Source organism: Rissa tridactyla, chromosome 16, assembly GCF_028500815.1.
Source record: "Rissa tridactyla isolate bRisTri1 chromosome 16, bRisTri1.patW.cur.20221130, whole genome shotgun sequence".
Taxonomy (NCBI): Eukaryota; Metazoa; Chordata; class Aves; order Charadriiformes; family Laridae; genus Rissa; species Rissa tridactyla.
In genome coordinates, this window is record NC_071481.1 from 1039696 (window position 1) to 1061079 (window position 21384).

A 21384-nucleotide genomic window follows, 5' to 3' on the forward strand; every position below is an offset into this window, starting at 1 on the left:
TCAGGGGCGGGGCGGGCGGGCGGGCGCGCATGCGCGGCGGCGGGCGCAGCGTTGCCATGAGACCCGGCGATGGGGCCGCAGTGAGGCAAGTGGGGCCTGGCTCGGCGTTACCCCTCGACTCCATCTCCTCTCTTCATCTCCCCTCCGCCCGGGCCAGCCTCCCCCGAGGTCCCCGCCAGCCTCCGCCGTTTCGGGCGACTCTATCTGCGGTTCGGCCGTTCTCCCGAGCTGGCGCCATGATCCCTCCGGGCGCCGCCGCGGCCTGCTGCCGCCTCCTGAGGCCACCTCCTGAGGCGAAGCGGTGGGGCTGGGCCCGGGGGAGGAGAGGGGGGACCGGCGTTAATGCCATAGTATCACCACGGCATGAGGGGGGGTAGCGGTGGTCTTTGGCTGGCGCTTGTCCTGCCCGTTGTTGCCGTCCCTGTCAGCAGCCCGAGTCTGTTTGGGTTTTTCCTTCTCAAGCACACGCAGGCAGTACAGGTCACTCCTGTGTGTCTTTTTGGAACTCAAATAGTTTCAGGCTCTGTCTTGGATTAGCAGATTTAATTGAGTTTATTGGCAAACTGCTACACAAGTTAGCCAAACCCTCATTTCACTAAGTACTAATAAAACGCTCAGCATAAGAACATGGTGTGGTTTATATTGCCAATATTAAAGAAAATTTATAGTTGTATTCATCATCTACTGACTTGACGGACCACAGGATTTAATTCTTTGACTGTAGCGTTTCACTGATCTTTTATTGTCCTTCCAGGGATAAGTTTAAGCTTGGAACATCATTGCTTTGACTCGCTCACCTCTGCAGGATGCCACACAAGATCGGTTTTGTAGTTGTTAGTTCATCGGGACACGAAGATGGCTTCAGTGCGAAAGAGCTGATGGTTCATGCACCGACAGTGAACGGATGGCGATCGCCCAGGTACCGCGAGTGGGAGGAGTGTGCACAGCTCTGAAACACTGAGTTTAAAATGAGTGAGAGATGTACCATGCATGGTTAGAGGAGTTTACAGCATCCCAAACCAAACTGATTAGAAAACCAAGAGAGTTACTTTAATCCCACGGAATCCCTATCCTGAGGGAAAAAGCACCTTGGTTACCACCTAAAGGCATCACATTGCACTTAAATAAAGTCCTTTAAAAAGAAAAAAAAGGGAACTATTTTTATTACTGTCAGTCTTCCTGGAGTTTGCAACTGCTTTGGCTTAGCATTAAAAATCCAGTCTTCTCAGCACATCCCCTAGATATGTATGGGGCACTTCAACATACACGTGCATGCAATGAAGAAAAGAGTGTTTCTACTCTACTCTCAGGTTTCTTTTTACAGTATTTGTAATGCTGAATTAAACTATACTAACTTTGGAAAGTTTCCTAACTAAATGTTACTCAAGTTGAAAGTGAAGTCGTGTTTCAAAAGATGATTCAGAAATTGTGTATGTTTTCAGACTCTGTCAGTATCCACAGGAAATTGTTCTGCAGTTGGTGGAGAGATGTCGAATACGAAAACTGCAGTTGCTTGCTCACCAGTACATGATTTCAAGCAAAATTGAGTTCTACATCAGTGAAAGCTTGCCTGAATACTTTGCTCCTTATCAGTCAGAGAGGTTTCACAGACTAGGGTAAGTCAGAAAGCTCTAAATGGGTTTATTACCTTAATCAGAAAGGCTTCAGGAGGAAATAATATTCATTATGCTTTGCATGCAACATTGATACGCCGTGCTGCAAGCAGTAAAGACATTCCGTGCTTGCTTAGATCTGTAACAAAGCTGAAGACGTAGGTGTAAGAGGCGCGATGCAGATGAACGCTCTTGTCAGATGACAGCACGTGTTGTTTCAGTTATGAGGGAGTTTTAATCCTTATCAATGTACCAACCTCAGGAGCAAAAATGCAGCTATGTATTTGTACGTTTCCCCTGCTTACTTGTTACATTTTCCTTCTCAGTTATGTCCCCCTCTCGGACAATGAAAAGACTGATTTCAAAGCACGAGAGTTAAAATCTGTGTATATGGATGCAGTTGGCCAGTACCTGAAGCTGATTTTCCATAAAAATTATGTCAATAAATATAACTTATATGGTCAGGTAAGTTGACTTAAAAGTCCTTACTTGGTAAGCTAGACGAAGTTTTAGTATATCAGAACAGGCATAGAAATCTGCTCCCTTGATTTGTAGAAGCTAAAAATGTTGGTTGAAAGCTCCTGGGATTATTTTTGTTTTCTTTCAAAACAGAAAATACAAATAAGAGGTTATAAGTGACTTGGAATCATGACCAAGCCTATGCAACTTATCCAGAGCAAACGAGTCAAGTGCACATTCCATTACTGCCTTTCATTCTGAGTTTTAGACTGCACAGCAGGCTCTGTGCTGAAGACAAAGTACTTCCTCCGCGAACAGCTCTGCGGTCGCTAGAAAGCCACTTTTGGTCTCTAGGATCTGATGTGGCATTAAATGGAGGTGTTGTACAGCCATGCTGATACAGAAAAAGCAAATATCTGCCTCAGTTCTGCAGCAACTCTTTTCACCTCCATCCCAGACCAGAAAAGGGAACAACTGATGACTGTGGGATGTGGTCTGTAGATTTGGTAATAAATTTTTAATGAAGCATGAGGTATATTTAGCACTTAGTGCTTTTCTTTGCTTCCATACCACCCTGGAGACCACAAGCCCCCTTTTTTTTTTTTTGGTACGATTTTTTTGTTCCAACGTTTTTGTTTCAGTTTTCATAAGTTATGGAAAAAATAACGACCTTATGCATTTACATTTTCTTTAAATCTATCCCAGGTTGCCCTAGTAGCTATAAACATTATTGGAGATCCAGCAGACTACAGTAATGACAGCAATAATACTGTAAGTGCAAAGCATCCTTGTCTTGTTACTGTTGCTACACATGTTCGGTTAAAGGGTTCTTGGGGTAATGGAGTGCATCTTTCTTCTGCTAGTTTTGTGCTGTAGCAGAGTTGCCATGTATTGATTTTTATTTTACTTTTTTTATGTTATCTTGAAGCAAGAAAGCTTGCAAAAATTGATCCTAATTTGTGGATACAAAAAATAAAACATAATCAATTGGAACATTCGCACTTTCAGCCTCTCCAAATTCTCTTGTTTCAATATGTCCCAAAACAGAAGTATTATAACTGCGTAGTGTTTGTTGATTGTGGCAAGTCAGAATTTCTGTCCTTAACACACACTTGATGAACGTGCATTAAGATATTTTTTCCTCCCCTACAAAGTCTTCCAGAGAGAAGCTGATAGATCACTACTTAGGAATTAAATCAGATGATCCTGCCTTGGATGGAACTTACCTTGGGTAAGGACGTTCTTTTGCATGTATCCTGGCAAAACATCTACTCAGTCTAAAGTAGTTCTCATCTCTATATTTTGTTAGTTCCCTGCTAGTGAAAAGAGAAGACGTATGCTCAGCCTGGTCTATTTTGGATTAGCTGAAAGTTTATTTTATCCATTTTATATCTTCAGGAAACCTGACTCCATTTCACCTCTGGATGATTTGGCTTTTGACATGTACCAGGATCCAGAAGTTGCCCAGATAATACGTAGACTGGATGAGAAGAAGCGCGAAGCCGTCCATCATGAACACTACGATTATGCCAAGAAACTCAAACAAGCTATTGCAGACTTGCAGAAGGTATTGTTGAAAGACTGTTTGTCTCTTAAGCCAAATGGTGTTTCAGTTGTCCATCAGGGACCCTGGCGTTCCTGTGGAATCGTAATGATTTCCAGTGTATTTTCAAAATAGCAATTTTAAAATCTGGTAGCTTGATTTAATAACTTGTCTGGAAATACTGAAATGTATACTTAATGTACAATAATGTGATTCCAAGCTAGCTTGTTATACCATCTCTAGGTAGGGGAGCGACTTGGACGGTATGAGGTAGAGAAGCGCTACGCTGTAGAGAAAGAGGATTATGATCTTGCTAAAAAGAAGAAACAGCAAATGGAAGCGTACCGCCTGAAGGTGTATCAGCAACTGGAGCTCCACGACCTGCTGGATGCAGAGCTGATGGTCAGTACAGTTATTCCTGATTCAGGACGCTTTGTCATGCAGTTGTTGTGAATAGAAAAGGTAGAGCAACCAAAATAAATTCATGGAGTAAGACTTGTTGCACGGGTATTTTATGACAATTACATATGGATTTGAAGTTTTCTGTTTGGATTGTGGATTTCCCTAACCAAAAACTTGCACGTGGCACTTTATGAACATACTTAGTTCTCCATAAATTAAACTACATTAAACTGTTAAGGTCTCAAGCAAATGACATTGGAATCCTGACTGTTCTGCATAATTTCAGGGCTACCCAATGCAGATTCAGAAGATACTTTCTCGTATTTTGAAGGGGCATAACAGGCTTATGCTGGCATTGTGGCTAACCATACAGAATTAATGTGATAAAATATAGTTTTATAGTTTTATATTGTTCTCAGAATGGGAAGCTTTATAATCTCTCCCCATACACATCCACACAGAATTATTTTCTGATTGTTTCATAAAGCTGCATCCAGTGGAAAAGATTACATGTCTGTAAATGAGGTCTGAAATTTACTTGAAAGCAGTAGAATCTTGTTGGCCGTCAGAGTTGTAGCGGTATTCACTGTGATTTTAGTACATTGTTAACCTCACTTTACAAAATCTTCTTTCTCAGGTTCGAAAACCACCTGAATTGCCTTTGGAGCCTATGATTTATACTGACAATCCTCAGCGCACAAAAGCTGCAAATTCACCTCCTCCTGAGCGCACAGAACTGCAGAAAGGAGAGCCAAGGAAGCCAGAGCCTTTGCTGGAAGAGAAGTCAGCAGATCCCCTTTCTGCCGAGCCCCTTGTTCCCCATCAGTCTCCTCCTCCTGTGACTCATCCCACACCCTCTGGGGAAGTGTTTCTCAAAGAAAATGCGAGTAGTGTATGTACCTCTGTCACTGCAGAAATCTATCACAGCAAATGATCTTGTATTCATCCTTCCAAAACAAGGTCTTTGGTGGTTATTCTCATGGTTTGTGTAGTATCTGAAGCTGACTGTGTTGCTGAGCAGTGCCCATCTAATAATTGGCATTGGTCTTTCTCTTTCCTGAATTTCTTTGGAAGCTTTACAAATGTTCATTGAAGTTGAGGCAAAAGGGCGTTACACCTGATTTACAAATAGACGAATAGAAGCAAATAGACATTAAATGACTAATCGGGGGTCACACGGCCAATGTAGTGGCGGCAGAATTCTGCTTGCTCCATTAATGGCTTAATAAATCTTCTTAGAGATGATGAATCTACAGCAGCAAGGGAATTTGTTGGAATGTGGCTGTGGGTAAGAGCTGGTTTCATGTCTAAAGAGAGGTAGTTAGCTTGATCTTTAGGTTTTGCTTTTCCGGCTTTTGTCAAAGCTAAGGAAGACTTGCATTGACGCTAATGGCAGTAGAATTCTCTCTTAACAAGATATTGACATGAAATAATTTAACAAGTAAAGCTTTTTGACTTGCTGGCTTCCTATCAGCAGGTGATCTCTTTTGTAGTCGTGCGTACTTCTACAAAAGGCATTTTATGTGTGTTTTATTGTATTCAATAGACAAGAAAAAAGTTTTATTCACAGGCACTGATTCCATTTCTTTACGATGTTATTAGGGGAACTTCAACATCTGTACTGAATTGTAAAGCAATACTGCTTTGACAGGGTGGGGGGGGTGCGTTGAGGTTAATCCAATTAATGGTGAAACAACTTCACATCTAAGTCATTTCTAGAATAGCAAATTTTATCTTCTTTCTTAGGTTGAATTCTTACCTTATGATGAGAGACCTCTTCCAGCTATCTGTAAGCAGCCTGATGAAGCAGTTGCGTACCTTGAGCCACAGGTGACTGCCGAGGATATCAGTGATACGCCAAGAAACGGCATCACTGGGGAACCAGAACCACTGACTGAGAAGGCACTGAGGGAGGCTGGCCCTGCTATTGAAGTTTTTGGAGAAGCTTTGGTAAAGAACAACAAAATAAACACATAGATTATTGTGATCGGCGTCGAGTTGATTTGATACGCGCTTTGTCAACAAAGACCTACTGATACGATTTTTACATGTTCAGAGCTGTTACTTAAAAATCTGAGATTTAAAATTCAATCTGGGAAATATGGGTGCCTGTTTTCAATGTTTATATGATGCTGTGGCTTTTATGAGTAATTACTTAATGAGCTACTAAGCTCATAGCGTCTGGTAGACTGCTTTAGCATACAGATCGTACCAGAATACCCATAACTTGCCACTGTGAATGGTCTTTTGTAAGGAGAGAAACCGTTACTGTGTCTGAAATGGTTCCTTGAGCCTGACTTGTTAATCCATTTTACTCATCCTTTTTAAAAAAAATGTGCAGAAGGAGGAGACTCTTTTAATAAATGCCAGATTCCTGCAGGAAACACCTAGGGATTTCATGCTTAAGCTCATATGTTCTTTTGAGGTTGTTTCTGTATACAAATGTTGAATGAATAATGAAATATCAGTATTGACTTTTTAAGAGTTAAACTTGTTCTGTGTTCAGGTTTCAGGAGCATATTCCAAAACTTGGTCGTATCGAGAAGATGCGTTACTAGCTGTATATAAGAAGCTGGTGGAAATATCAGTAAACACTCCAAAGGATGATTTAAAGAACATGCTGAGGGCTGCCGTTTTTCTTGTGAGGAGAGCCATCAAAGACATAGTGTCTTCAGTAAGTTGTGATATGTTTCATAAGAAACGCTTTGGTGAAGAACGAGCAGCCAAACTTATAGAACCATGTGGTTAAGATACTTTGAACAAATAGTTTGTAAAACTATTGAGTAAGTTTGGTTTTTTTTAAAAAAAAAAAAAAAACACAAAACAAAAGAAGCCCCAAACCAACTGGAATGTCAGCTTTTAGTTAGGATCAAGGACTGGGCAATGTCTGGCATTCAGCAGCATGGAAAATTCTGTCCTGGGCTGAGTAATGAGCTTGAGAAACAACTGCTGATGCAGTAAATGTGTAGTGCGATTGAGCCTTGTGGTTTTTGTTTTTGTTTTCTTTTAAAGTTGAAATTCGGTAATGAAGTAACTTTTAGTTTCCAACTTGAGGGTCTACAGGTAGCCTAAGGAGACTTAGGCTTCAAATAAGCCTTAAAGAAGAAGAAAATAAAAAAAATCAAGAGCTGTGTTACCCTTTATAAAACAAATTCTGAAGCCTTTTCACCTAAGCCCTAGCGACATGTTTTCTGGAAAACATGTATCTGAAGTAGCTTCCATTAAGAGTGTTACTGTAATTCTGAACTACAGAAAAGATTTTACAATATTGTCTGAAAACAGGCATCTGTGTGGTGTTTTTATTCAGTGATTCCTTTTTCTTTTTAACTTAGGTTTTTCAAGCTTCCCTGAAACTTTTAAAAATGATCATTACACAATATATACCAAAACATAAACTAGGAAAACTAGAAACTTCTCATTGTGTGGAAAAAACGCTTCCAAATTTGCTTTCTAGAACAGGAGACTCTTCATCCCGTCTTCGCCTTCTGGCTTCTAACTTTATTCAGGTAGGTGTTTCTCTTCAAATTACGGTTTGATTTGCATTAAGAGTGTCACAGAGCTTACAGGTGGATAACGCCTAATCAGGCTTGTTTTCAAGTCCAGAGTTTGCTGCTGTAAAGGATTATGCATTATATGGCAGGCAAAGTGGTAGCACCAACTTGGTATCTTTGCAGTGTTTTTTCTAGCAGTGTGTTGTCACCTTTGTTGTGGGGACAGTGTGGGGTGTCAGCAGCTGCTGCAGATGCAGGAAAGGTGTAACTCTTGTGTTCTTCTTCTTAGTTGCAAGTGATCTGCAGAGCCAAGAGCAAGAAGGTACAGCATACTCCTCAGCTGGGTTGCGATTTGGTTGCGTTTTTGACAGTCAACTTAGGAAAAGCCATAAAGAAGATGTCCGTTTTTAAATATGCAGGCCATTCCTTGCTCAATGCTGACACGGAGCAGCTGTGAATAGCTGCTAGAGGATTACGGGCTCTGTTTTCCAGTAGAATTTAGAAAAAAAGAACAGTAGTTCTGCGTGGAAATGTGTTAATTCAGTCCCCAGTGAGTTACTGGCTCTGGGTTGCTTACCCTTGCTTGCATCCACACGTGGAGGGAAAAGACTTTCCTTTCACTGTAGACGGAACTAAAATTTTAACAGGGTTATTGTGTGAAATGATCTGGTGTGTTACTGGGACCCCAAAGGTGACAGGTTACTTTATTACTACTGCTTGGCTTGTTTATAATAGATTTTGTAATTGAATGAGAAAGGAAATCAGAACATGGTTACAAATGTATTTTTGTAGACAGGACATGGCCTGCGGAGAAGGAAAATGTGTTTATTTTGTGTGGCTGTTAATAGACGATGCACTGCCAGAATAAGCAGCTCCCTAGGGAAGGTGCCATGTACTTCTAGAAATAAGTGTACCCAAAGCAGACCAGCCAGCCCGGTTACAACTGAACTGCATCTGGCCCTCAGGAGGAGGGACCGTGGGACACCATCATCTGCTTGAGTGTCTGTCTGCTGACAGGAGCGGGGAGGAGGGCTGCTTTCGGTTGTTAAACATTCTGCTGCCTGCAAAGAAATAAACATTGAGCTTTGAATAACAGCAGAATTTAGCCCTTAGGGTTCTTTGCAATATACAATGAGAAATTCTAAGATGGCATATGTCTTCTGAAGCACTCTGAAATCCATCTTGATGCATTGTCAAGACTTTGTATCCTTTGTGACACTTCTCATCTACCTCCTCCTCATACAGTTCAGTTTGAGGTGGAGTTCTTGAAATATTTCTTACAGTCCAGTTGTATAGCTCATCTGAGTATGTCTGAAGATTTTATCCATTTCTCGGTAGCTTTCTCTCGGACGCCAAAAGCAAGACCAAACATCTGTATAATCTTCTCCTTAAAGCCTTTGGAAGCAACTGCTGGCTGCTAAAGTAATAAAGCAGCAGCTACTTCTTATAGAAGGTTTATTTCATTTTACTTAACTTGTTGTAAGTAACTTAGAATAACTCTACTTTGCAAAGACAGTTACCTTTCCTCATTTAGCATTCCTAAATGCACCCTGGCTCTCTGTATGTTTGTAGGAAATGGCACTGTGTAGTGAAGTTAAACCTCTTCAGATTGTTCCAGTTCATTTGGTTCAACCGTTAAAACCGAACTCCCCAACACATCTAGCAATGAGTCAAGTGGAATTAGTGGAATGCCTCTTGAAAGACATGGGAACAGAAAACTCTGGGTTTACTGTCGGCAATGTCATGAAGGTAGGAGTCTGAGTTTACAGCACACGGAGCCTTTTTTTTGTTGCTGTTTTATTAAGGCCTGTCTGTCTGTTTTGGAGTGCTTCGTGAATTACTAAAGAGAATTTATGAGCCTCTTGGAGGTGCAACACACAACTTTAAGAGGAAGCAAGATGCCAATACAGAAAGAAAGAATCACTGGGTCAAAAAGCATTTGGAAAAACCTGTCTGTGTAAAGATTTTTCCCGCTGCAGTGAAATAATTGTCAAAGACTAATAACTAAGTCCTTAAAAAACCCATGGGAAACGAGAGGCATAATTTTGTTTTTTTCTTTTCAGTTTGCAACGGGAGCTTTGGAACACAGAGTTTATGAAGTTCGTGATGTAGCGTTGCGGATTATCTTTGATATGTACAAGAAGCACAGGACTGCTATACTGGAATATCTTCCTCCCGATGATGCCAGCATTCGCAAGACTGTTCTCTATAAAACACTCTTTGATGGATTTACTAAAATAGATGGTAAACTTTCTGAAGCTGAAATTAAGGTACGTAATAAGATACTAGAACACATGTAGCTACTTTAAACATTGCATTCCACTGAGCAACGTAAGATTTCATAGCTGTAGACGTGGAATGACACACGTAGCAGAGTATCTTAAGGTGTGTTGTTAACATTACTTAGTGTGAAAAGCTGGTGTTCGGTTTATTACATATGCACACTCTTCCAAATAAAGCCTACAAAGAATACGGAGATGGTACTTCTGAAATAATACACAATCATTTTGGAAAATACCATTTTATGCTGGCTAGCCTTGGAAGCAGTAATCGCAGAGGAAGTGGTGTGTGTTTCTTTCAGGTTAGTACAGAGGAGTTTGGGAGGACGGAGGCGTTTTACTGTAACAGACCAATCATTTAAGCGAGCAGGATATTTATTCTATGCTGATGTGCTTTGGAATCTCTGCTATATTACAGATGGTTCAAAAACTTTTGTAATTGAAAGAGTATTTCTTGACAGATGCAGAAAAAGGCAGCAACAAAAGAAACAGAGAAACAGAAGAAGGAAGAAACAAAAGTTCTGCAAGGACAGCTGGCAGCTCTAACGGAGATGCAAGAAGTTGTTCAAGCTGGAAAGGTTAGGGTGTTTTGGTTTTGATTTTTATTTTTTTAAATCTGTTTTTTCCTCAGGCATCACAGGCTTAGATAATTAACATTACTGTTTCTCAACAAAAAATAAAAAAAAAGAAAAAGGGGGGGAAAAAAGAAAGAGAGAGAGAGACTCCATGACATACACTAACTGAGTGTCACCCTCAGCAGTCTAGCTTAAAATCTGGGCGTTGTTTTTCCTAACAGAGTATAGAATTTGGATTCTTTTTTATAACAGCTTTGTCTTTCTTAAGGTAAATGTGAGAGTGTTTCTACACGTCGAAGTGTTTCTGGGTCAGCTAGAGTATAGGAGCTGTACTGAGTGCGTCAAGGCCCCCGGAAGCACACTGTGCTGCGCTTCCATGAAGTTTCATATCTGAACCTTAGAACAGCAGTCAGCTGCTCCCGTGCCAGGAAATAGGGCTGTTTTCCACCCTCAGAAGATCTCTGTCTCGATGCCTGAGAGATTTGCTGTAGGACCAGAGGCACAAACGTTGTAATGCATTGGCTCTGCTTCTAAGCTTTTAATTCCAGAGAAAAATTGGGATGTAATCTGTTCTCTTTCTCCCTGGCGAGCATCGCTGTCATTAAGCAAATTTCTGACTTAAATTTCTTTGTTCGATAGGAGAAAGAATCTGATTTTCAGAAGCCAAAGTATCAAGGTAGGTAATTTCGAATAGTATTAAGGAAAGTAGAAATATTTCAAGATGTCTTTGAAACGCTGTAGATGCTTAGTGGATTATTGAATTATCTCAGTTCAAGACATGCCAGAGTGCTTCAGATTGGCTGAGGTAACCATTACATTCACGGAAGAAAATTTGCCATCAGATAACCAGTTAATTTCTCCTAAGAATTGAGTATGTCTTGGCTTGAAACAGCTTTAGATTTCTCCCCAACCTGAGGTAGATCATCTACTACAAGTAAAAATACCCACTAAAATATTTTACTGGTGTAGATGACTCAAGCAATAGCTTCCCAGCTGCCTCCAGGTATGTTGTCTGTCGGTGCTTGTTTACCAATATGGCAATGGTACGCTTCTGTTAGGACTTTTTGCTGTTAAGATCCAGAGAAGCAGTGTTTCTAAGCATGCACAAAAACAAATTAAAATGTGATCTTGGTTTTAATAGTTCTCTTTTTACAGATTACCAGGTAAATGAAAGCCCACAGACTGCAGCAGCGGAGATTCCAGATGATCATTACTCTGTTGCAAATTACTTGGATAAGTAAGTTAGATGAGCAGCTTCTAATCACCTTAAGCACTTAGTATAACCTGCAAGCGAATAACGTCAATAAAATTTTTCCAGTAGATCAAAGCTAATACCTTCAGCATTTAAAGAATGAAAAATAAAGTCTTTTCTAACAGATTTCGAAATATCAGCAGGCAATCCTAGATGTTGATTTTTTTAAGTTCTTGGATAGCGTGGCCTTGAACTTGTTTTCTGAGCCGTGGCTTGTGGGATAAGAAATTGCCAGAGTTTAATGTTCAGCTGCCGGTATAAAATAAGGCAAAGACATATTGCAGCTTCCACGTGTATTGCAGGACAAGGTTGTAGAGAAAGCATTTGAAAAATCTGGAGCCATGAAAGCCAGTCTCAGCAAGCTGTTCTCCGTGCTTTTGTAGAATTATGTCTTTCTGTATGAACAAATGCTTTGTAGTTGCATTTACCATAAATTATATAATAGTGTCTGTTCACGCTCTATCCTAAGGTCAGCACTATATAGGGAAAATAAGGTGTACCAAGATGATAGCTATTTTTCAGAATAGTTCCTAAGAGAAGAAACAGGGTTGATCCATTTCACTCTGTGATGTTAGTGATATTTGTATTTTTTTTCCTAGCTTATGTATTTTTTGTGGTGAAAGGAACGAATCCTTCACAGAGGAAGGACTGGATCTCCATTACTGGAAACACTGCCCTATGTTGACCAGATGTGAGCACTGCAAACAGGTTAGACATAAACTTTCTAGAGATACTACAAGACGTTAACTGTTGTTATTCTGGTTTTAAGGTGCTATAAGATATTTAATGCCAACGTAGATGAATTCTGAACACAACTGTGTGATCTTGGGTAGTGCTTTTTGAAAAGAGCAGCATTATAAATTGTATTAATAATGGGATTAAAATTTCATTTTCCCTTTGTCATTTTGGAAAGCGAGATTTAACTTCCAAAAAATCACATAATCAGTTTTTGAAATACTATCCTTATTTACTCGGTACAGTACAAATCTTCTTGGGTACCTCTTGCTCTGTTGCAGGTGGTGGAAATAGCAAGCCTGACAGAGCACTTGTTGACTGATTGTGATAAAAAGGACAGCTTTGGAAGATGTCAACGATGCAGTGAGGCCCTTCCAAAAGATGAGTTGCCCAAACATATTAAGAGCAAGACTTGCAATCGTGAGTAGTTTTGAACGGGAAGGTTGAATTTCAAGAGTCAGGTCAGTCAGACTTTTAAATACTGTGTGTCTTTGGGAAGTCAGAGCACTTCTATTGAGGTACTGCACTGTGGATTTAGACGTGGAAGTAAATCCTCAGGATGCAACACTTCTGGAATAAGTGCCTGAGTTTCCCAGTGCTTGAAATGCTTCACTTCTATGAATGCACTGTGGGGAGGACAAGTGAAGAGAACAGAAACCACATCCTTGTGGATTAAGCCCTGTCATTCCTTTTGATCTTGTTTCGATGTAGATGATTAAACATGGGGCTTTTTGGAGAGCAGTTAAAAGGGTAGGAGCTGGCTTAGCCCCGGGATAGTTTTATGCTCTTCGTTGTGCAAGTTCTCTTGTACTTGAAATTACCTTGTCTTTGCTATTCTTATGTTATTTTTTCTAATAATTTCAGCTGCCAAACCAGAAAATGTGGCAAACCATTGCCCATTGTGCCATGACAACTTTCCAGCGGGAGAGGAGGTAAGACTGCCTTCTAGATTGGTCTGATGTTGTTATGTCACTGGGACTGAATTCGTGTCCTCTTCCAACACTGGCTTATGCCCAACGATTTAAGAACTTGCCTGGATTATTGCCCGGGGTCTGTAGTGTCTGTCCCACACGCTGGGGACCATCTTTGAACCTGGGTCTTCTACCCTCAAGGGTGTATATGGGAACCACAGGGCTACAGGCTGCTCGGTGTCAGCCTTTCTCCTCCTTCAGAGGCAGATGTACACCTGCCAGCTTTCCAGATTCCCAACTGCTACCAGAGTCTGTGAGTTCACTTGGCACTCCAAACCCTAGGGCTGACATGTTGCAGCTTAAAATACTGCAGCAAGACTGGGCACATCCAACAGGGCATCCAGGATTAAGATGATGTGGATTTTGGGTATAAGAAAAAATTGACATGAAGAAATTAAGCAAGAACTGTTATAATGGTCACGAGAGTTGGGATGGCCTCTCTCTACTTGCTACACGCTGTTCCCTGTGACTGCCTAATGCTATGAAATCTCTGACGTGCCAGCTCCAAAATGTGCTTTTGGCAATTGGAAATATATGTTGGTATTATATAAAAAGTGATTTGTTCAGAAAAATACTTAAAATATCTGTTTCCGTCTTTTGTATGAATCAACTAACACTACCTTATGATCATATTCAAGTAGTTCTGTGTATTATTTAATCTTCTGAAAAAGTCTGTCCAGGAGGCAGCCAACAACTCCGTACTGAGTATTAGATCCAGTGAAATGTCAATGGCTGACGTGTAATCTCTGTCATTTTCTCCCTTGCAATGGGACGTTGAGTATTCTCAAAATGAAGTTTTTTCCAAATCCTTTTTACTTTGCCCAGCGTGAGGAGCTCAGAAAATATTGTAACCAAGTCTGAAAGGTTTGTTGAGAAATGTATGTGTTGTTTGGATTTGAGGATTATTTTTTTTTCTTGCTTCTGCACAAATTATTCTTGTAAGAGACTTCACGTAGCTTCTAGTTTGAAGAAGCTGTCATGTTTTCTTGTAATAGCAGCTCCTGCTCCTTCAGGTTGCTGAACGCCTTAACTATTACCATAACGTCGTAGTCATGCCCACGCTTTTTCAGTTTAATGTATAGTTGAAAAGATTTTCTGTGTTATTTGTACATTGTGTTTTCCTGATTTGAACTCAGTTGTTAATTAAGAAAATTTAAAAAGCAAAATGAATGTCACTTGCTTTTAATTTCTAGCGTCTGAATGGATTTTTTTTTTATTGTGATGTACCTTTTAAGTTATATTTAAAAAATCGATATATTAATTTCTATTCCACTTGTTAAGTCCTAAGGTGTTCATGCCTTTATGAGTGAACAGATTAAAATGCTATTGCTATAAAATCTATTTACAGCTCTCATTTTCCCAGTGTTTTAAAAAGTATATGTGTATACATAGATAAAAGATCGGCTAATTTTGCTGGTTTTGTGATATCCCTTCTTTTTAACTGGCTTTAGGCCTGGAAGTCTCACCTAATGGGCAACGATGGCTGTAAAATGAATCAACGGACGTTATCCACAATAAATAAAACTCTTCTGGTGCAACCTGGTAAGACACTATTTTATGATAATGATGATTATGGGTTTTACTCTGTTGCCTTTACTTAAGAAAAGTATTTCATCCTTGAAAGCAAGAGGGCTCTTAATTGCTTGTTCAACACACTTTCTGCATTTGTGTAACCTAACGGGTATTTCTTCTGCTGGTACAGACTACAGTATACTTGGGGAGCAAATTCTCAAAACCGTCCCGTAACAGTGATTTCGGAATGAGGGCATTAGCTCAGTTGATTGGGGGGACTGGCAGATTTGATAATTTGATCAGTTCAGTCTTGTTTCTGTATGACTGTGAACAGAACAATCAGCGATGATACAAAACAGTTAACATTCTGGAAAGCTCCTGAGCGCTGACACAGAGAACCGAGAGCCTGATTTAGCTCTTAATGTCCAATCAGAGGATGCTAATCTAATCCTAATTACAAGAGGAATGGAATAGTTAGTGCTGTGTACTGCTTTTCCTTTTCAATTCAGACTCAGGAGCTAGGCAGAATTTATGATTGTGCAGCTTTTTCACCAGCAAAGAGAAATTGATGCTGATGTCAGGTGTTTCTTTAACTGTTGTCTTTATTTATTTATTTATGAAGCACATGCAAAATCCTTTTATTTCCTGAACACAGAAGTTAAGCAAACAAGCTACTTGCACTGCCTGCAGCACCAAAACTCTTTTGGCCAGTAACATCCAAACCCATTCCTCTTTCGGACTTTTTTCAGGGTTCATTAGTCTGCTGCGTGTTCACGTCGTTGCTAGAGTTAAGCTCCTCTGTTTGGTACTTGCTCATATCTGTGTTTCACAACTACTCCAAGTTCCTGGAAAGAGCTGTTGAACTGTCTCTTTCAGCTGTCACAAGTGAATGCGGTGAAACTCAACAGTTTACAGTCTTCAACTGGACCTACAATCACATCTGTCTGTCTGTCTGTCTTCGGCCTTGCTATTCCTGCTTGCTAATGAGAATACTAGATAGTTAGCCGCTGCTTAGAATTTGGAAGCATAGTCAGGAGGAGCTGAAATCCTGCCTGGCTAAAGCTAAAACTCCGGACCGATTTCCGAGACATAGGAAGGGGAACCCTGACTATTTAGTTCTACCGCTGCTGGTATGAGACGCACCTCAGCCTGAATGCTGCCAACTTTTAGTTGCTGGTATCGGTCATTTAGACTTAATATATCTTGAGAATGAAAATGGTAGATAAAATTCAAGACTGGGACTAGATGTGCTTGAATAATGATCTGTATTTTCTCTTCACAGGCAAAATAGGTGGCCAGTATTTAAGGAGACCGGGTCCTTCAGGAGCCAAAGCTCGACCTCCCTCTATAGGAAGCAGGATCCCAACCCTGAGAGGGGGCCCAAATAAAAGCACTGGCAAAACATACTCAAAGCGATGACAGGACAAGTATTTTTTCCTTTGTCTTAATAACTGGGCGTATAGTTGTTAATAGTTATTTAAAAATTGTGGGCAATTCATGTCATCTTTTTCGTTTGACTGCATGGGGCTGTTTGTCAGCCTTGAGCAGTACTTGCCTCGTCTGATAATGTCTGTGTCACCTGTCTGTGCAGCACTGTGGTTTGCTCCTAGAAATGCGCGTGTTAGAAATACGCAAATGTTCTGGGACAGATCTAGCCTGCCGCATTCCCTCTACAGCACAAGGAAGGCCGTGCATTGGTCTTTGACTGGTTCCTCATACTGGAAAAACTCCCCAAGGAGTATGGAGGTGACATGGCCACGCTGTAGCTGCTGTTACAGTCAGCAGAGCTGTGCCCTGGTTGTGGGATCGCTCTGGGGCTGTGGTTCTAACAGTCTGGTTTTGAGATCCAGTAAGGAATTTCCTTAAGATCCAAAAGCCACAGTCATTTGTGTTTTGGCTTTCTTTTGGGGAAGAGCAAAAAACCTACCAAGCTTTCAGGACAGAGCTGAAAAGCACTTGTTGTTTTGATCCAAGTGTGACACTTGTTTGCAATTATATATTCTGAAAGCTTGGGAAGTAATACCTGTGTTAGCTGACTTTACCAGTTAGTCACTTCAATGTAATAATTGCAGAATATATTGCTGATAGTTTTCTGCCAAAATTGACTTCATAACATGCTGAAAGTAATAGTGTCAATAATTTTAGTTTGTCTTGCCATCAGACAGTTGTAGACAATCAGGTCGCGAGTCAAACTGTGTGCAGTGGCTGGCTGGGAGACAGGCCACCTGGGTGGATTCCTGCGTTACAGCAGTGCATTTACAGAGAATTCATCGTAATGAGACTTGAGGAAACACCATTGGAAATCTGGATATGCAATGAGCAAACCAGGCTCGATGCAGTCACACAGGTTCCTTTGATGTGGCGGTGATGTTGGTACCTCAGCAATGCCTTTCATCTGCTAGGATGTGCAGCTGCCATAAGGTGAAACGAAAAATGCATGCGCGTGTAGAAGGAAATTCATGTCAGGCTGTAGGAACATGTGTCTCGGTTATCTGAAAGACCTGTATGATCCTGTATAGACAGACTCTTGAACCAATTAATGGGTAAAGTAACAATTCCATAACACAAATTCTTCCTCACGTGTTTGCTAGAAGGAAAAAAAAAAAGAAAAGAGCAATTGCAATGTAGGCGAGGAAAGCCCTGGGGTTTGTGTTTTCCGCTGCAAATCCTATAGTGTGGGTTTATTTGTTTCATTAGGGCAGGTTTACGAGTAGGGTCAGGAATTGGAAAGCTTTTTCCACTCCTCAAGTATAATGAAGTAAGTCAAAGACTCATGCTGTTCTTTGGTGATTAGTTTGGCCCCTGTGCCAGGATCTCCTGTCTTTTCGTAGTAAGAAAAACACTATTAGTGTTTCCAGCAGCTGCCTTGTTCTTCCCTCTATTTGTCATGATAAACGTTGTCAGCTAAAACGGGGCAAATTTGTAGCGTTTATGAAAGCTTACAAGTCCATTTATTTGTGCTAGGCTCTTTGTTCCTTTATTGGAAATGGGAACTGTACTTTTTCCTAAAACTGACTGATGTCCTTGAACACTGGTAAGTCAGCTGAAAGCTCTAGTTGACCCTGCGAGGAAAGGAATTGGATCAGGACTGTTATAAAACGTTTCCACTCGTTTTTAAAACGCTTAGAAACATTATTTTGATGGATAACTTTGCTCTCCTTTCTAATCCCGGTGTCTGTAATTTTATGAGTCCAAGCACGTTAATAATGTTGAGTGAAATAGATGTCTCTTCCCTGGGTCCGCCGAGGCTCTAGGAGTAACGCAAGCCAGGCAGGGTGAGAAGTGGTTTTGCTGTGGCCTCTGCACATATTTCAGGTTTAGGGTTCTAAAGGCAGTAGAGCAGTACCCAAAGCGCTACTCAACGCCGAGAATTAGCACCAAATAAAAAAGCTTAAGGGCTGGCTGGCTATTGCCGCATGACATGCCATTGCGTAGGACGTAACATGAAATAGCTGTTGGCGCGGCCTCTCTCGCTGTGCACCAAGTGCCTTATTAGTCCGCTTGACAAGAGGATTAAGCCAAACCGCAAGAGCCCCATTTGGTACGTAATAAGAGCGTGTATCGATGGAGCTACTGGAAAAATTAAAGGTGTGCTTTAAAATCTCACAGTTAATTCTGAAATATATCCCCAAGATATGGCCCCTTAAAGAAAGGGAAAAAAAATCTTAGTGGGGCCCTGAAAAGCTTGAATTAATAAATTTAGACCTTTTTTCCTGGTCTAGTGTAGTTCTCTCAGCTCGCTTCTAAATCCAGCTCTAATGCTGAGTTTCTCTAGTTAGATCATGATTAAAATAAACATCCGTAGACTACAGCATGTGACCATTTAATAGCTTCAAAGAGAAAAAATTCTGTTAAGACACAATGTATGAAGCTTTGTACCTAAAGCAACAATCCGCCCATTTCTACTTGTAACGTTCAGGCAATTGCTTTCCAGGGCAGAATTAATTGGTCCCATGTCGATGTCCACCACAGGTACAAGAATGAGTGAGCATGGTAATAGAAGCAGGAGTTTTGGGGGTTGAGGTTTTTGCTACCATGGAGTGGATTTGCGGTATTGTTTTGTATATACAGCACTGATTTTGTAATACGCAGTTTTTATAGTTTGCGTGCAGCCTGTCTACAAGCTTCGGAATTTTACGGGTAGATTGGTGCACTTGTATTTTGAAAGTCTTTATATAAATCGTTCCTTTAACTCCTCCAAATATATATATTAATAAATATACATATGTTAGGAATATATCTATATATTAACAAATATATATGTATTTTTATTTCTACTTTAGTGACGCAGGCTTCTATTTGAGAACCTGATTCCTTATGCAAGAAAATCACTGTTGATTTCACTAAGAGATTGGCATGTGCAATGGACTGCAGGCTCATGAGCTGCTGCCCAGAGCATTTTTGCCTTTTGGACATAGAACTGTGAGCTTTACATTGTGTGAATTTAATGCAAAAACCCCATTTGCAAAGGTCCTCCATGTATTTTGGGTTGGCCAATCTAGTACGTATGTTGAATTGGTAAATGCAGCTCTGCGTTGCTCCTCAGCCATGGCTTTTAAAGCCAGTCAAGTGAAGTGTACTTAATCAGTTAAATCCCGCATGGAGCAGGATGTGTGCTTTCTATTTTATAACATTACAGGACAACCTTTTAAAACATGGGGTTTTTTTAAAAATAAAAAAATTAACACTTGATTAAAAAAACAAAACGACCAAACAAACCAAAACAACCAAACAAGCCCCAACCCCAAGACCCCACAAACGCTATTAATTATAGTGGGGGTCGTATTTCCCAGTGCTGACGGACCTGCAGAGCAGAAAGGTTGGGAGCTGTGTAAGACTTGTTTCAGACCGTCTCCTGGGAGGCGTTTTCCCTTGGGCAGCTCCTGTTCCCCACCCTGTGCAGGAGGACGCCGTGCTGCGGCCGCGGAGTGAGCGCAGTCGCTGCTTTTCTCTCCGCTCTGGCGCAAAGCGCAGTAATTACACCGCAGGGACCCGTGCAATAACTCTGCAGCTTCTTCACTGCAAGAAGTTGTCATGTAGGAGATTCCCGCCTCTTCCCTCTCCGTCCCACCCACCTCACCTGCCCAAGGAGCAGGAATTAGGTGAGCTCCAGAGAAGTGCATTACAGAGCCTTTTGTCAGCTTTTAAAAGAAAAAAGCATAGGCTTGGGCACACCGCGTTGCATCTTAGGGCTTTAATTTTTTTTCAAATCCAGGATAGCTTTTTAGCAACATTTTAGAGAAATCAGTTAAGTATTTTAGTGTGCATAACATTCAGTGAGATTGCTGGGTATCTTTAGACTAAAAAAAAACTTCTAAAGTGAGGTATAAAGATAATATTTAACTAAGGGGGCCTACAGGAAAGCTGGGGAGGGACTTTTTAGGATGTCGGGTAATGGTAGGACTAGAGGGAATGGATTAAAACTAGAGATGGGACGATTCAGAGTGGTCATTAGGAAGAGTTCTTCACCATGAGGGTGGTGAGACACTGGAACAGGGTGCCCAGAGAGGTGGTGGAAGCCCCATCCCTGGAAGTTTTTAAGGCCAGGCTGGACGGGGCTCTGAGCAACCTGATCTAGTGGGAGGTGTCCCTGCCCAGGGCAGGGGGTTGGAACGAGCTGATCTTTAAGGTCCCTTCCAACCCTGACAATTCTATGATTCTATGGTACTCAATGGTATGAATTGGAAACAATTTAGAAGTGAGAAAATGGAAACTTTTTTAGGATGTGGAAGGACCTTCTTTGAGCGCAGTAGTACCAGCTGTCATTTTTAAAGGATGAGCTCACTGTGCTGCTTCCTTTCACTTAATAAACAACATGTTTTCTACAGTGGCAAAATAAACACTGGTGTGAAAAACACAGTGAGGTTTGTCCCTCTGCGCTGGAGTCTGGAGTGAAACGTTCTGGAGCAAATCTGTTGTGCAGGTGCAGGTCTGGCTAATGGAAAAAAGTTCTCCAAGCCGTTGGACTGTAAAACTTCAATCAGCAATGTCGGCACATCGTTATTAAAGAAAGAACAGACTGTCATCCTTCTCTCATGGGCTTTTTTATGTCTGATTTCTTTTTCCATCCTGTACCTGAATGTCAACCAAGTTGTTTTCATCCGTCTAAACTGCAGAGACACCTCAAGAGTGGCCAATGTCCCTGCGCACCAGAATCCATCTCGTCTCCAGCGACCACTAGGACTTCCATCACCTCGAGAGAGCATTTATATAGATTATACGGTTCCTAAGTACTGGATAAGCAGATAAGGTATTTAAATCCTAGAGATTTTATTGCTAGCATTACAAGAGAAAGTCACAGATGTTAAACACGTATATTATTTTTATTGCACTTATTTAATAAAATTGTTTAGCGAGTTTGGGTGGCACCTCTGCGTTTTCAAGCTGTTAGAGCAGAAATCTGTGCAGGGTGGGGAGAAATCGCGGCTGCGGAGGCGAGGCCAGGGCAGCACGGCGCTCTGTCTGAATGTCCCGTGATGCCACCCCCGGGTTTCTGCCTTTAAGGGTGTCGCTTTCTGAGCCATCGGGCAGAGCGGATCGCGGCCCGGCCCC

The 21384-nt window shown here is 41.1% G+C and overlaps 1 protein-coding gene across 4 annotated transcripts; it reads left to right on the plus strand.

Annotated features, from left to right (window-relative positions):
- The first annotated feature begins 9 nt into the window (after positions 1–9).
- CEP104 (centrosomal protein 104) lies at positions 10–21200 on the plus strand. Of its 4 annotated transcripts, none has more exons than XR_008469493.1 (23): positions 10–85; positions 755–919; positions 1443–1616; positions 1940–2078; positions 2778–2843; positions 3227–3303; positions 3471–3639; positions 3859–4017; positions 4655–4909; positions 5764–5967; positions 6524–6691; positions 7350–7523; positions 9081–9257; positions 9572–9778; positions 10249–10365; positions 11002–11038; positions 11518–11599; positions 12214–12322; positions 12631–12769; positions 13214–13281; positions 14772–14862; positions 16115–19934; positions 20661–21200. XR_008469493.1 is itself a non-coding variant. In XM_054222367.1 (23 exons), the coding sequence occupies exons 2-22, from the start codon at positions 807–809 to the stop codon at positions 16249–16251; spliced, it is 2862 nt and encodes a 953-aa protein (XP_054078342.1). In that variant the 5' UTR covers positions 10–85; positions 755–806; the 3' UTR covers positions 16252–16259; positions 16994–21200. The 4 variants fall into 4 exon arrangements, 3 of the variants coding, with proteins under 3 accessions (XP_054078342.1, XP_054078343.1, XP_054078341.1); XM_054222367.1 differs by having other exon boundaries at positions 16115–16259; positions 16994–21200; XM_054222368.1 differs by having other exon boundaries at positions 16115–16259.
- Positions 21201–21384: the final 184 nt, after the last annotated feature.

Bases quoted from the DNA above. Each gene is read 5' to 3' on its own strand.
- CEP104 (XM_054222366.1), top strand. From the start codon at position 807: ATGCCACACAAGATCGGTTTTGTAGTTGTTAGTTCATCGGGACACGAA. The intron at 12,323-12,630 runs GTTAGACATAAA...GCTCTGTTGCAG, and splicing joins GATGTGAGCACTGCAAACAG to GTGGTGGAAATAGCAAGCCT. The intron at 14,863-16,114 runs GTAAGACACTAT...TTCTCTTCACAG, and splicing joins AACTCTTCTGGTGCAACCTG to GCAAAATAGGTGGCCAGTAT.